This window comes from Aegilops tauschii, chromosome 2 (genome assembly GCF_002575655.3).
Source record: "Aegilops tauschii subsp. strangulata cultivar AL8/78 chromosome 2, Aet v6.0, whole genome shotgun sequence".
Lineage (NCBI taxonomy): Eukaryota > Viridiplantae > Streptophyta > Magnoliopsida > Poales > Poaceae > Aegilops > Aegilops tauschii.
The window spans coordinates 337353432-337369819 of record NC_053036.3 but is presented as its reverse complement, the minus strand read 5'-3'; the positions used below and the strand labels follow the sequence as shown (position 1 = coordinate 337369819).

Here is a 16388-nt window from a genome sequence, read left to right as displayed (position 1 = left end):
TCGGCTTTCTCCACTGAGGCGCTCTACCATGCGAGCTCGTGTCACTATCACAGTGGTTCTCCCATTACGCCCTTAGCCGAATTGGTCGGAAACATAAGGGGTAAACATAGGAGCCAGGCAACCCAAGTATCGACCAAAATCTAGGTTCGAAACTGATTCATATAATCCAAACATCCAAGACGCCGAGTACCTCGAACTTATATTTGGGGCATGCGATTAAAAAGCAAAGCCCACTGTATCATAACATCTTCTTTTAGGCTTAAAGGCCGTAATTATAAGGAAATGCTAAAGAACCTTAAGGGACGCAGTTTGTTTCTATCATATGGTTAATCCGTACATGTCGAGCTTGGAGAAAAAGAACTTCGAAAAGATACAATACAAGGAATGTAAAGAAAAAATAAGGAGTAAATCAAAACAGGGCGGACTTGTCATCGGGCTTATTAGCCCGAGCCACTTCCTTTAGCACGTCTGCATCTCCATGCTGTTAACCAGCTCATATTCGTTGATGCAAAGTTGATATGCGATGCCTCTAACCTCGATCGTTCACGCGCTTGATGCTTTGATAGGTCGAGTGCTTTAAAGAGGTCTATGGCTACCAGTTGGGTGGTTAAAGACACATGGGCATGCTATTATTGTCTAGGTCTTTTATTGAGCCTCGCCAATGTGCAAGCCCGAAGCCCGTCGCTGCTCGGTGAAGCTGATCCCGATGTTTCCATTGTTTTGGCTCCTCGGCAACCCTGGGACATACAAAGTTATGCACCCTGGGACGTACTGCCCCTTCAAGGGGAGGCGTGCGAGGATCCCATACCCCTAGTTATGGTGGAGGAGTGCTTGTCCAAGGTCGGCTGGCACGACCCACGTATGCTTTGATGAGCTGGGGTGCGCTTGCCTAAACGGGTTGCCTCCTCGGAGGCCTGCACCTCGGCTGCGAAAGCCGTTGTCTGCTCCTTCGTTCGGAGAGAGCATTGGGTGTTTCCATTGATTGTAATAACATCATCCGGTCCTGGCAGTTTGAGCTTGAGGTAAGCATAATGCGGAACTGCGTTCAAGCGATCCAATGTGGTGCACCCTAGAAGTGTGTGGTATCCTCTATGAAAGGGTACAATGTCAAAGGTTAATTCCTCGCTCCTCAAGTTCTCTGGTGACCCAAAGACTACCTCAAGTGTCACAGTTCCCATGCAATGAGCTTCGACGCCTGGTATCACATTTTTAAAGGTGGTGATGCTGGGCTTGACCCAAGATGAGTTGATGCCCATCCTTATGATCGTATCAGTGTAGATTAAATTGAGGCTGCTACCTCTGTCCATGAGTACGCGCATGAGATGAAAGCCATCGACGATTGGGTCCAGGACTAGCACAACCGATCCTCCATGCCTGATGCTCGTCGGATTGTCGTGTTTGTCAAATGTGATGGGGTAAGCCGACCACGGATTGAACTTCGGGGTGACGGGCTCCAACGCATAGACGTCTAGGAGTGCGTGTTTCCTCTCCCTCTTGGGGATGTGGGTGACGTAGATCATATTTACGTCCTTCACCTCATGAGGAAACTGCTTTTGGCCTCCATTATTTGGTCACCGAGGATCATCGTCGTCCTCGCTGCAAGGCTGGGCTTACTATTCCCCTCCGTCGCCATTTTTCTAGCTCGCTTGAAGACCTAGCAATTCATGTTAGTGTGGTTTGCTGGTTTCTCTGAGGTACCGTGGATTTGGCATGGCCTTTCAAGGATCTTTTCTAGCTAGCTAGGTCCATCCTTGTTCCCTTTAAAGGGCTTCCTTTTCTGTTCGGATCTAGGTCCGCTGAACCCTACATTGACTGCGGCATTGTCGGTGTTCTGGGAACCATGGTATCCAGACTTGCCTGCCTGCAGCTCACGACGTGGCTCCATTGACGGCCTGGTACGACCCATCTACAAGATCGCGAAGACAAGACCCTCACGAGGGGCCAAGCCTCGCAAGGAGGACGACGTCAAGACCTCCCAAAGGAGCCAACTCCCCAGGGGGCCTCCTGAGGAGCGGAGATTGCTATGCAAGTACCCAGCCTCATGAGGCTACCATGATGCAAGCTGTGACGAGCAAGGTAGGCGGGCACCAGCGGGTGCAGAGAAAGAAATTTCCTCTTTGGTGCTAAGGAGGCAAGGACAGGCGTGGGTTCCTGAGGAATCTGGCAAAGGTTTCCATTCTGGTGCAACAAGGTCAAGACCTCCAGCGCAGCATGATGGATGTCATCGCCGAGCCCACCGCTGCGTGACGACCAGAAGCTTTACAGGCGAACACCACATTTCGTCAGGATAAGATGTACTAGTTTTCCCTTTCAAATTGGCCACTTTGGGATCCCTTCCCGCCTACGTTTTGGGGGAAGAGGACCGAGGCCACTATAAATATAGGTTAGCCACCACCGTAGAAGAGGTCGACTCATTCCCTCACCCAGTGACCTCACGAGGTTGTTCATCCCTTGTGCTAGTTCATCCTTAGCCCATCATGAGGCCAATCCACCGCAAAGCAGGAGTAGGGGCTTACACCACAAGGTGGCCTGAACCTGGGTAAACTGCCGTGTTCATCTTCTTCCTTGTTCGTGTGAATCAAGTTAGGCCGCGGGCGACGAGCTGGTGGGCTGGATAGGTTGAGATCTTCGCATACGCCCTAGAATTCAAACCTTTCTTGGGTCTACGGAGCCCTGAATCCGACATATAGCGAGCAAACTACCTTCTCTGCACCCGCTGGTACCCACCTACCTTGGTCATCATGGCTGCGTCATGGTAGCCTCAAGAGGCTGGGTACCTGCATAGAAATCTCCGCTCCTCGGGTGGCCGCCTAGGGAGGCCGCTCCTTCGGGAGGTCTTGACATCGTCCACCTCACGAGGCTTGGCCCCTCACGAGGGTCTTGTCCTGGCGGTCTTGTAGATGGGCCGTACCAGGCCGTCGATGGAGCCACGCCATGGGCCGCAGGTAGGCAAGTCTGGGTACCCTGGTTTCCAGAACGCCGATAGTAGCCCCCGGGCCCAAGGCGCGCTTGGACTTGGCTTCGAGGCGAAGCCAAGGGGCAAGGGCAAAGCGCCGCGGGCCCCAATCGCCTGCGGACCAAGCCGACGCGTGGCGCTTTACGGTACGTGGGTGTCTTCGCTTCCCCACGCTGCCTCGGCAACTGCCCAGGCTGACAAAAGACTAGCGCCTGCTACCGTGCCATCATGCTTCACTTTTCCTCCAAGATCTCCCGAATGGCGTCCGGGAAGGAGAAGCCGGCCACACAGGCTGCAAGCTCCCCCCCTCTCCTGCGCCGGCCCTCGGCACATCCTCCATCACCAAGGAGAAGCACCTTGCCGCCGCGCTTCCATTGATTGCGAGTGTCCACAACGAGTGGAACGGGACCATGCTCCTGGCCGGCTCCGCCGAGCAAAGGACCTTGACAGAGACGTTCTATCCCTTCTTCCTTCATAGCGTCTTCGCGAGGCTCGTCCCACCTTTCTCCGAGTTCTTCACCGCCATTCTCGACCACTACTAGGTTCTGGCCCTGCACTTCCCGCCCAACTCCATTCTCCTCCTGCCCATCTTCGCCTTCTATTGCGAGGCATTCGAGGGCGTGAGGCCCTCCGTACCGCTCCTCTAGCACTTCTTCTCCTTGCGGCTGCACAATCCGACCCAGCATTCTGGCTACATGTCCTTCGTTGCGGTCCATAAGAGCAACGTGCTCATGAGGGCCGGAAAGAAGGTGGAGAGCTTCCGGCGCTGCTGGGTCTTCATGGACGCCAGGGGCCTCAACGCGCGGCAGGAACTGCCAACCTGGCTGTCGGAGAAGCTCGACAGGTTGGGTCACGAGAGGTTCTCCGACCCCCGGGCGGTGATAGCCCACAATTATAGGGGATCATTTGTAGCCTTTCTCGATAAGTAAGAGTGTCGAACCAACGAGGAGCTAAAGGTAGAACAATTATTCCCTCAAGTTCTATCAACCACCGATACAACTCTACGCACGCTTAATGTTCACTTTACCTAGAACAAGTATGAAACTAGAAGTACTTTGTAGGTGTGATAGGATAGGTTTGCAAGATAATAAAGAGTACGTAAAGAAAAACTAGGGGCTGTTTAGACAAAGAAACAACCAAGTTAGTTTTAGTAGAGAGCTTTTTGTCACAAGAAAGTTATTTGTCCCTAGGCAATCGATAACTAGACTGGTGATCATTATTGCAATTTTATATGAGGGAGAGGCATAAGCTAACATACTTTCTCTTCTTGGATCATATGCACTTATGATTGGAACTCTAGCAAACATCCATAACTACTAAAGATCATTAAGGTAAAACCCAACCATGGCATTCAAGTATCAAGTCCTCTTTACTCCCATACGCAAACAACCTACTTACTCGGGTCTGTGCTTCTGTCACTCACGCCACCCACCATAAGCAAATCATGAACATATTGCAAACCCTAGAGCGGGGATCCCTCACACTTGTGCGACACGGAGAGCACCATTGGACAACACCAATAATAAAACATGCAACTCAAACCAATCACGATCATCAATCAACCCATAAGACAAAAACGGATGTACTCAAACATCATAGGATAGCCATACATTATTGGGAAATAACATATAGAGTTGAGCACCATGTTTAAGTAGAGATTACATCAAGGAGAAGAGGTGTTACACTGCTGCATAGAGGTGGAGAGAGTTGGTGATGACGGCGGTGAAGTTGTTGGTGTAGATCGCCGTCATGATGATGGCCCCGACGGTGTTCCGGCGCCACTGGGGGAGAGGGGGAGAGAGCCCCCCTCCTTCTTCTTATTCCTTGACCTTCCCCCTAGATGGGAGAAGGGTTTCCCCTCTGGTCCTTTTCCTCCATGGCGGCGGAGGGGCGGGAGCCCCTCCGAGATTGGATCTCTCTCTGTTTCCTTCTGTTTCTGCGCAACCAGATTCTGGCCTTTCACCATTTCTTAAATTTCAGGAGATCCGTAACTCCGATTGGGCTGAAATGTTAACATGATTTTTATCCGGATGTTAGGTTTCTTGCGCCAGAAGAAGGGCACTAACCGCCTTACGGGGTGGCCACAAGGGCCCAGGGCACGCCCTACCCCCTGGGATATGCCCCCTTCCTTGATGCCACCTCGGGCATCGTCTCGCGTTGATTCTACTTCCCAAAATTCACATATATTCCAAAAAGATTCCGTAAGTTTTTATCCTGTTTGGACTCCGTTTGATATGGATTTTCTATGGAAAAAACATGCAACAAATAGGAACTGGCACTGGGCACTGGATCAATATGTTAGTCCCAAAAATAGCATAAAATGTTGCCAAAAGTATATGAAAGTTGTAGAATATTGGCATGAAACAATCAAAAATTATAGATACGACGGAGACGTATCAGCATCCCCAAGCTTAGTTCATGCTCATCCTCGAGTAGGTAAATGATAAAAAAGTTAATTTTTTATGTGGAATGCTACTTAGCATAATCTTGGTCATATAATCTAATCATGGCAAGAATATTAAGACACGAGTGATTCAAAGCAATAGTCTATCATTTTACTAGAGACAATAATACTTCAAGCATACTAATAAAGCAATCATGTCTTCTCAAAATAACATGGCCAAAGAAAGTTATCCCTACAAAATCATATAGTCTGGCTATGCTCCATCTTCATCACACAAAGTATTTCATCATGCACAACCCCAATGACAAGCCAAGCAATTGTTTCATACTTTTAATGTTCTCAAGCCTTTTCAACTTTCACGCAATACATGAGCGTGAGCCATGGATATAGCACTATAGGTGGAATAGAATATGATGGTGGAGGTTGTGTGGAGAAGACAAAAAAGGAGAAAGTCTCACATCAACTAGGCAAATTAATGGGCTATGGAGATGCCCATCAATCGATATCGATGCAAGTGAGTAGGGATTGCCATGCAACAGATGCACTAGAGCTAGAAGTGTATGAAAGCTCAAACTGAAAACTAAGTGGGTGTGCATCCAACTTGATTGCTCATGAAGACCTCGGGCATTTGAGGAAGCCCATCATCGGAATATATCGGCCAAGTTCTATAATGAAAATTCCCACTAGTATATGAAAGTGATAACTCAAGAGACTCTCTATATGAAGAACATGGTGCTACTCTGAAGCACAAGTGTGGTAAAAGGATAGTAGCATTGTCCCTTCTCTCTTTTTCTCTCATTTTTTTGTTTTTTTGGCCCTCTTTTTTTTGGCCTCTTTTTTCGCCTGGAGTCTCATCCCGACTTGTGGGTGGATCATAGTCTCCATCATCCTTTCCTCACTGGGACAATGCTCTAATAATGATGATCATCACACTTTTATTTACTTACAACTCGATATCTAGAACAAAGTATGACTCTATATGAATGCCTCTGGCAATGTACCAGGATGTGCAATGATCTAGCATAGCAAAAGATATCAAAAAAAGGACAAGCCATGAAAATATCATGCTAGCTATCTTACGATCATGCAAAGCAATATGACAATGAACGCTCAAGTCATGTATATGATGATGATGGAAGTTGCATGGCAATATATCTCGGAATGGCTTTGGAAATGCCATGATAGGTAGGTATGGTGGCTGTTTTGAGGAAGATATAAGGAGGCTTATGTGTGATAGAGCGTATCGTATCACGGGATTTGGATGCACTGGTGAAGTTTGCACCAACTCTCGAGGTGAGAAAGGGCAATGCACGGTACCGAAGAGGCTAGCAATGATGGAAGGGTGAGAGTGTGTATGTCGCGGGAAACCAAGACCACCTATGGGACCAGAAGGCCCCTTGCTGGTTAGGTAGGGGGTGTCGCATTGCACAAAGAGCAGACGAGCATGGGGCAGCACGGAAGAGATCACACAGGCATTTTCACCCAGGTTCGGGCCGCCGCGAGGCGTAAAACCCTACTCCTGCTTTGGTGGATTGATGGTGGAAAGGTGGTGGTGGAGCATAGTACCCTTGCTCGGCAGGGGTTGCCTCAGGGCGGTCGTGGCTATGCATGTACGGGGTGTGTGTGTTATCCAACCTTCTAAGCTCGTCTATGGTTGCCATGGGCCTCCTTTTATAGATCAAGGGGTTACCGCAATGGCAAAGTAGTCATTATGCACTGATAAGATAGCAAACAGTGCTATCATACCTAACTCTGCAGGCTAACAAGGTGCATTAAATGCACTTCTCAATGTCACATCGTTGGTTGCCCGACAAGGCTTGCCGGGCTATCTCGCCAGCTTCACGCCTGCTCGCTTGACACGTCGCAGGACGGGAGTCACTTGTAGGTATTTCCTGTAGAGAAAGGCTGCCATGTGGCGAATGGCTGCCACTTAGTCACTCCCCGGCTTGACACCGCACTGATCGATGATGTGGGTCGTGGCGGAGTAGTTGGTGAGGTGGTTTTGCCTCCGTGTGTCCCGGCAGGCCCTGCCAGGACGTCTTGGATGTCTTCTTCAGGGGTAACCTCGCCTCTTGCCGAGCTCACCTGCCCGGCAAAGGAGGCTCTTCTCCTGGTGGTGTCTTGCTTCTCTCGCTTAATTCTAGTCCTCTTGTTCTGCATGTTGGTCCTTTGGTGATCTTGGTTTCTTGTACTCTATCTTGGGTTGGTGCTCCAATCTCGTCCCCATGCCTGTCCACAGTCTGGGCAACTGACCCAGGTTTTGTTGCACCGAAGCGTATAATCCGTGGACTCAACATTAGTCATAAACAACTCACATACTTATTGCAAAAGTCTAATAGCTATCGAAACAAAGTACTACACGCATGCTCCTAGGGGGATAGATTGGTAGGAAAAGACAATCGCTCGTCCCCGACCGCCACTCATAAGGAAGACAATCGCCCATTCCCGACCGCCACTCATAAGGAAGACAATCAATAAATACCTCATGCTCCAACTTCGTTACATAACAGTTCACCATACGTGCATGCTACGGGAATCACAAACTTTAACACAAGTATTTTTACCAGTCCACAATTACTCACTAGCATGACTCGAATATCACCATCTTTATATCGCAAAACTATTGCAAGGAATCAAACATATCATATTCAGTGATCTGCAAGTTTTATGTAGGATTTTGTGAATAACCATGTGAATGACCAATTCCTGATGACTCTCTAAATAGATTTAAGTGAAGCAAGAGAGTTCAATTCCTTCCACAAAAGATATGCCCACGCTCTAACAAATATAAGTGAAGCAAAAGAGCATTCTACAAATGGCGGTTTTCTATGTGTTGGGAAGCAGGCAATCAAAACTTCAAATGATATAAGTGAAGCGCTTGAAGCATTCTATAAAGCCATACTCAAAAGATATAAGGGAAGCGCAACGAGCGTTCTATGAATCAACCAAGGACTATCTCATACCAGCATGGTGCATAAAATAAAAAGGGAAAATAAACACAAAAGATGCTCCAAGATTTATGCATATCATGTGACGAATAAAAATATAGCTCCAAGTAAAATTATTGATGATCGTTAGAAGAAAGAGGGGATGTCTTCCGGGGCATCCCCCAGCTTAGTTGCTTGGGATTCCTTGAATATTACCTTGGGGTGCCTCAGGCATCCCCAAGCTTAGGCTCTTGCCACTCCTTATTCCTTCATCCGTCGTGATCTCACGCAAAACTTGAAAACTTGAATCACACAAAACTTAACAAAACCCTCGTGAGATCCGTTAGTATAATAAAACAAATCACCACTTTAAGTACTGTTGCAAACCCATTCATATTTTGTTTTTGCATTGTATCTACTGTATTATAACTTCTCCATGCTTATACCACCGATAAAATCGATAGCTTCATCAAAACTAGCAAAACAATCCATCAAAAATAGAATCTATCTTAAACAGGACAGTCTGTAGTAATCTGAAAATTCACCATACTACTGTGACTCCAAAAATTATGAAACATTATGAAAAAATAAACAATTTTTATAGAAGTACTGTGCAAAAAGTTTCAGAAGCTTTTGACATTCCAGTAAAAAATGTAAATTCACGCGCTACAGCCAAAGTTTCTGTTTTTCCACTGCACACACCAAACAAGGCATCTAATCATCCTAAAGGCAAATCTTGGCACATTATTTTTATAATACAATGGATTTGTACATGGGGATAATTATTTTTGTTGAAAAGTTTCGGTAATCGATATTCATAAAGTTTTCATGGGCATGAACAAAGTTCAAGGACGTCCCCCACTTCAACGATGTTCGTCTTTCTCACTTTCACTTTTCTTTTTGAAAAGTTTTAGGTTTCCCAATATATTTTTTGTTTTTAAACTTTATAAAAGCACACAATGGAATAAAATGACTCTCTAAAACTTCTGGGTTGTCTCCCTGGCAGCGCATTCTTTAAAGCCATTAAGCTAGGCATATAGTGCTCAAGTAATGGATCCACCCGGATCCCATGGTATATCAAAGCCAATTTTAATTAACAATGATATGTAATTTAGTAGTGAGCACAAAGCAACATATATCATGTAACATCAAAGTCTAACTCTCTTCCTATGCATCGGCATGTCATAAAAGAACAATTCATGCACACATAGTAAAGGCTGATACATAGCATTAACAACTTCTAGCAATTTTATCATATTGGAAACATAGAGAGGCGGAGATGTAGTTCCTCCCTCATAATAATTGCAAGTAGGAGCAGCAAGCACATGCATAGTATATTTATCAAAAGCATCATGTGTAGTAGTAAAACACAACCCATCAATATAATCCTTAATAAGCGCAAACTTCTCCAATATAGTGTAGTTGGGAGAATTCAAAAAGATAATAGGACTATCATGCGTGGGTGCAATAGCAACAATTTCATTCTTAACATAAGGAACTACAGCAAGTTCATCTCCATAAGCATAATTCATATTGGCATCATGGCCACAAGCATAGCAAGCATCAAGTTCATCAAAAAGGGATATTTTAAACGAATCAAAGGGATTATAGCAATTACCATAGCAATCATCCTTCGGTAAGCATGAAGGGAAATTAAACAATGTATGAGTTGAAGAGTTACTCTCATTAGAAGGTGGGCACAAGTGATAAATCCTCTCTTCCTCCTTTTGTTCTTCGCTCGTCATCTTTTTCATTTAATGAGCTCACAGTTTCAGCAATTTCTTCTTCAATAGTTTCCTGCAAAACATTAGTATCTTCTTGGACAGCGGAGACTTCCTCAATAAATGCATCAATATCGGCGTTGTATTCATAATTATCATATCAATATTTAAGTATAGCAAAAATTTCAGGCCTATAAACATCATCATCAAAAGCTTCATACTTTTCAAACAAAGATTCAATTTCATAAGCACCTTAAAAGCAACGAATTCTTTTATTCGTTCCACATCATAATAATCATATATACCATTACATAAGAAGCAACGGTTTGATTATCATTAAATCTACAAGAAAAGGGAAGGTGTCGTGCCTTCATCCTAGAGCAACAAGTATAATCATATCTCAAGCATAAATTTTGAGCATACCAATGCAACATATGAATTTGATCCCATAACAGTTTCCCTTTTTGAGTCAAGCGATAATCCCTAAGGTATTCACATTGATCCAACGTGTCTCCCATTATATAATTGAATGGGGTTTTCTCAGGATTATTAAAGTAGTGTTCAAAATTTTCCACATAGCGAGCATCGAGGGTTTTAGGAGGTTCCCCATCTCCATGAGTAGCAAGTACACCTAATTTTTTTTTGGTATTTCATGTTCCATATCCATAACTAAAGATAGAGAACAACTTAGAACAGCAAATAAAATCTACTTAGTGATAAAGCAAACAAGCACACACGAGAATATTCACCCCACGCTATTGCTCCTCGGCGACGGCGCCAGAAAAAGGTCTTGATAACCCACAAGTATAGGGGGTCAATTGTAGCCTTTCTCGATAAGTGAGAGTATCAAACCCATTGAGGAGCTAAAGGTAGAACAAATATTCCCTCAAGTTCTATCAACCACCGATACAACTCTACGCACGCTTAATGTTCACTTTAACTAGAACAAGTATGAAACTAGAGGTACTTTGTAGGTGTGATAGGATAGGTCCGCAAAATAATAAAGAGTACGTAAATAAAACCTAGGGGCTGTTTAAGTAAAGAAACAACCAAGTTAGTTTTAGTAGAGAGCTTTGTTACAAGAAAGTTATTTGTCCCTAGGCAATCGATAACTAGACCGGTGATCATTATTGCAATTTTATATGAGGGAGAGGCATAAGCTAACGTACTTTGTCTTCTTGGATCATATGCACTTATGATTGGAACTCTAGCAAACATCCGTAACTACTAAAGATCATTAAGGTAAAACCCAACCATATCATTAAAGTATCAAGTCCTCTTTACTCCCATACGCAAACAACCTACTTACTCGGGTCTGTGCTTCTGTCACTCACGCCACCCACCATAAGAAAATCATGAACATATTGCAAACCCTACATCGGGTATCCCTCACGCTTGCGCGACACGGAGAGCACCATAGGACAGCACCAATAATAAAACATGCAACTCAAACCAATCACGATCATTAATCAACCCATAGGACAAAACGGATCTACTCAAACATCGTAGGATAGCCATACATAATTGGGAAATAATATATAGCATCGAGCACCATGTTTAAGTTGAGATTACAGTGGGGAGAAGAGGTGTTACACCGCTGCATAGAGGTGTGAGAGTTGGTGATGACGGCCGTGAAGTTGTTGGTGTAGAGCGTCGTCACGATGATGGCCTCGGCGGTGTTCCGATGCCATCGGGAGAGGGGGGAGAGAGCCCCCCTCCTCCTTCTTCTTTCTTGACCTTCCCCCTAGATGGGAGAAGGGTTTCCCCTATGGTCCTTGGCCTCCATGGCGGCAGAGGGGCGGGAGCCCCTTCGAGATTGGATCTCTCTCTCTCTGTGTGTGTGTGTGTGTGTGTGTGTGTGTGTGTGTGTGTCCTTCTGTTTCTGCGCTCCCAGATTCTGGCCTTTCAGCGTTTCTTAAATTCCGGGAGATCCGTTACTCTGATTGGGCTGAAATTTTAACATGATTTTTATCTGGATATTAGCTTCCTTGCGGCAGAAGAAGGGCACGAACCGCCTTACGGGGTGGCCACAAGGGCCCAGGGCGCGCCCCTGCCTTACCGCCGGCTCGGGCATCGTCTCGCGTTGATTCCACTTCCCAAAATTCACATATATTCCAAAAAATCTCCGTAAATTTTTTTTCCCGTTTGGACTCCATTTGATATGGATTTTATGCGAAACAAAAAACATGCAACCAATAGGAACTGGCACTAGGCACTGGATCAATTTGTTAGTCCCAGAAATAGTATAAAAAGTTGCCAAAAGTATATGGAAGCTGTAGAATATTGGCATGAAACAATCAAAATTATACATACGACAGAGATGTATCAGCATCCCCAAGCTTAGCTCCTGCTCGTCCTCGAGTGGGTAAATGATAAAGAAGATAATTTTTGATGTGGAATGCTACCTAGCATAATCTTGATCATATAATCTAATCATGGCATGGTAATGATATGCAAAGCCATAAGTTTGGGGATGCTATGTTTGATGAAGATGGTATTTTTAGTCCCCCAAGATTTGATGTGCAAATTTGTCATAATGATTGCATGCCTCCTATTTATGATGATTATAATGATGAAAGTGGATTTGGAGAGGTCCTGGCTTTATTTAGTGACGAATCCACCATTTTGGATGAAGCTTCAATTGACTATGATAACAAAGTTGCTATCTATGATGATTATGGTGATGACATGTATACTATAAAGTATAATGCATGGAACTTGTCATCATGACTTTAATTTCCACCCGCATGATAGTTATTTTGTTGAGTTTGCTCCCACTACTATTGATGAGAATAAATTTGCTTATGTGGAGAGTAACAAAATTTCTATGCTTATGCATCATGAATAGAATGATTTATGTTATAGCTATATTTTTGAATTAATTCATGATGCTACTGAAAATTATTATGAGAGAGGAACATTTGCTTGTAGGTATTGCAATAATATCGAGTTTCCTCTGTATGTGTTGAACATATTGAAGTTATGCTTCTTTTGCCTTCCTATGCAAGTTGATTCTTGCTCCCATAAATTGTTTGCTCACAAAATACCTATGCATAGGAAGTGGGTTAGGCTTAAATGTGCTTGCCATGTCTTTCAGGATGCTCCCATTGTGTTTCAATTCTGTACTTCTATGTGAGCATCATTAAAATCATCATGCCTAGCTAAAAGGCATAAAAGAAAAGCGCTTTTTGGGAGACAACCCCACATTTACCCCTATTGTTTTTGTCTGTTAACATGATTAAGATACTGTAGTAATCATGTTTTATTGCTTTTGTTTCAATAAAGTGCCAAGTAAAGCCTTTGGGATAGTGTGGATAATAATTGACTTGATTCTGTGCAAAAGCAGAAACTTTTGCGCTCAGTCTAGGAATTTTTAAAATTCACAGGAGCGTGATTTTGATCTGAATTTTTTTATTGATGATTGATATATGAATTCTCTACGCTGTCCTAATTTTTCAGAATTTGTGGAGTAGCAGAAGTATGGTTGGAGTACATATTACTTCAGACTGTTCTGTTTTTGACAGATTCTGTTTTCAATGCATAGTTTGCTTGTTTCCTAGTTTCTATGGATTATATTGCTCAATATAAATTGTGGAAATGATATGATACAGTAGGCGTTGTGTGGAAACAATTATGAATCTTGTCTTTGACAGTACCAAAGTGAAATGGTTTGCTCTTTATCATACTAACCTATCTCACGAAGTTCCGTTAAGTTTTGTGTGATTGAAGTTTTCAAGTTTTGGGTGAGATGTCAATATGAGGAGAATAAGGAGTGACAAGACCCTAAGCTTGGGGATTCCCAAGGCACCCCAATGTAATATTCAAGGAAGATCCAAGCAACTAAGCTTGGGGATGCCCCGGAAGGCATCCCCTCTTTCGTCTCCAACATTACCGGTAACCTCACTTGGAGCTATATTTTTATTCGTCACATGATATGTGTTTGGCTTGGAGTGTCATTTTATTTTGTTAGGATTTTCTTGCTGTTATTTATAATAATGTTTTGCATCTTTCTTTTCAATAAAAATGTCAAGGATAGCCTTTACCATGGTTATTTTGCAAGTGTACATGTTGCTGTCTCAAAACAGAGAGTTTATCACTGTTGCAAAAATTCTCGAGAAAAGTTAGAATGTGATAAAATGTTGAAACTTTTTGCAAATTAAGCTCTGATAAATTTTCTACAGTGTGGTAAATTTTTATAATTTTTGGAGTTAAATAAGTATGATTGTTCTTGCATTCTTAACACACTGTAGTGTTTTGGCAGATTGTTGTTATGGTTGCATTGTTTGCATATGTTTGGTTGTTTAATGATTCTATTTGCAGATAGGAGTATTAAATATGCAGAGGCATTTAGTATGCAATGTTAAATAATAATTTTAGTGATTTTCTACAGTAGAGAATGATAAGGTTTTGCATTGATTTATACTCCCTGCATTCCAAAATATAAGTCTTTTTAGAGATTCCACTACGAATTACATACGGATGTATATAGACATATTTTAGAATGTAGATTCACTAATTTTGCTCGTATGTAGTACGCATTGAAATATCTAAAAAGACATATATTTAGGAACGGAAGGAGTACTAACGTATCTCACGAGTTCTTGTTGAGTTTTGTGTGGATGAAGTTTTTAAGATTTAGGGAAACCGTGATATAAAAGGAATTAAGGAGACACAAAAACTCAAGCTTGGGGATGCCCAAGGCATCCCAAGATAATATTTCAAGAAGTCTCAAGCATCTAAGCTTGGGGATGCCTCGGTAGGCATCCCACCTTCCTTCATCAACAATTATCGGTTAGTATCGGTTGATCCTAAGTTTTTGCTTCTTCACATGATGTCTGCTATTCTTGGAATGTCATTTTATTTTGTTTTTCTTGATGTTTTAATAAAATACTTAGATCTGAAAGTTTTTAAATAAAAGAGAGTCCTCACATAGCTACCTATTTACTTAACTACTCACTTGATCTTCACTTATATCTTTTTGGAGTAGTTTGTCTTTTGCTGTAGTGCTTCACTTATATCTTTTTGAGGATGGGGTGCTTTAATATATTTTGAAGAAATTCTCTCATGCTTCACTTATATTATTTTGAGAGAAGAAAAATTTTATGCTGATGTTCTTCACTTAAATTTGTTTGAGCTTGTCAAAAGAAACATATGAAACTAGTCCCAAAGTGATAGATATTCAAGAGGGATATAATAAAAACATTCATGAAGATCATTGGACAAAATAAACTTCATTCTGTGTAATAGTTTTGCGACATGATGATAGTGACATGTGAGTCATGTTGGTGAGTAATTATGCTTTAGTAAGAATATTGGCGTTAAGGTTTGTGATTCCTATGCAAGCACGAAAGTCAATAGTTATGCAATGAAATTACATCCTACTTATGGTGCATTATTCGGTGTTAGTTATGCTTAATGCTCGCTTATGTGATTCTTTGTTTCTTGGTTGGTTGCTTCCCAATCTATTTGCTAGCCTCCACTTGTACTAAGTGGAAATACGACTTGTGCATCCAAAAGCCTTAAACTTAGTTTTGCCATATGAGTCCACCATACCTACCTATATGCGGTATTTCAGTGCCGTTCTAAGCAAATTTGTATGTGCCATCTCTAACTTTCAAAATAATTGCCTTTTTGTGTGCTCGTACCGCTCATGAAACGGTAGGGGGTGGCTGATATTTTTCATGTTGGATGTGTTATTCTCAAGATGACGGTTTATTCACTTGTCATTGCATGAGAGTACGACAAAGGTAATAGGGGTGCCCAGTCCCGAAATGAAAAATGAATTTACTTTATGTTGTCAAATAATAAATTCCATGGGAAGTGTTGGTATGGACGGTACCCGTGGATATGGCTAGCCATGGAATGTGAAATAATGGTGGAAAAGCAATAAACTTTATTTTTTACTTGGGAACCGCCTATGATATATCTAGCATGGAAAGTATTGGGAACTACTGGATCGTTTTTGTTGACAGGAAAAGCATGCCACCCAAATTTTTTTTATCTTCTTTCTTTGAGCTTTGGCCTATCTATTTACTTTATGCAGTTTTTATTTTTATTTGAGTCTCCATCTTCTCTTGTAAATCACCAACTAAGGGGCACTATGCTCGTACTTGAGAATTGGATGTAGCTAATATGCGAGTGTGTTTCATGAATGGATCAATGATTGAGCATGATGGGCTAGGGATAACTTTCTTTAGTGTTGATATTTTGGAAGATATGGCTGCTTCTTGATATGCTTGAGTATTGAAATCTTCATGTCAAAACTAGACTATTGCTTTGAACCAGATAAAAGTCCAAATATCCATACTACAAAAGGAAAGAATATGTGATGAATATGATAGGTAGCTTTCCACAACAAATACTCCAATTTCAATTGCTAT

The 16388-nt window shown here is 42.8% G+C and overlaps 1 protein-coding gene across 1 annotated transcript; it reads right to left on the bottom strand.

The window, feature by feature from the left end:
- Positions 1-779: 779 nt before the first annotated feature.
- Positions 780-1307, bottom strand: LOC120974013 (uncharacterized). The gene has a single exon (XM_040400360.1). The coding sequence runs from the start codon at positions 1305-1307 to the stop codon at positions 780-782; it is 528 nt and encodes a 175-aa protein (XP_040256294.1).
- Positions 1308-16388: the final 15081 nt, after the last annotated feature.

Excerpts from the sequence above, each read along its gene's own strand:
- LOC120974013 (XM_040400360.1), bottom strand. The coding sequence starts at position 1,307 with ATGGACAGAGGTAGCAGCCTCAATTTAATCTACACTGATACGATCATA.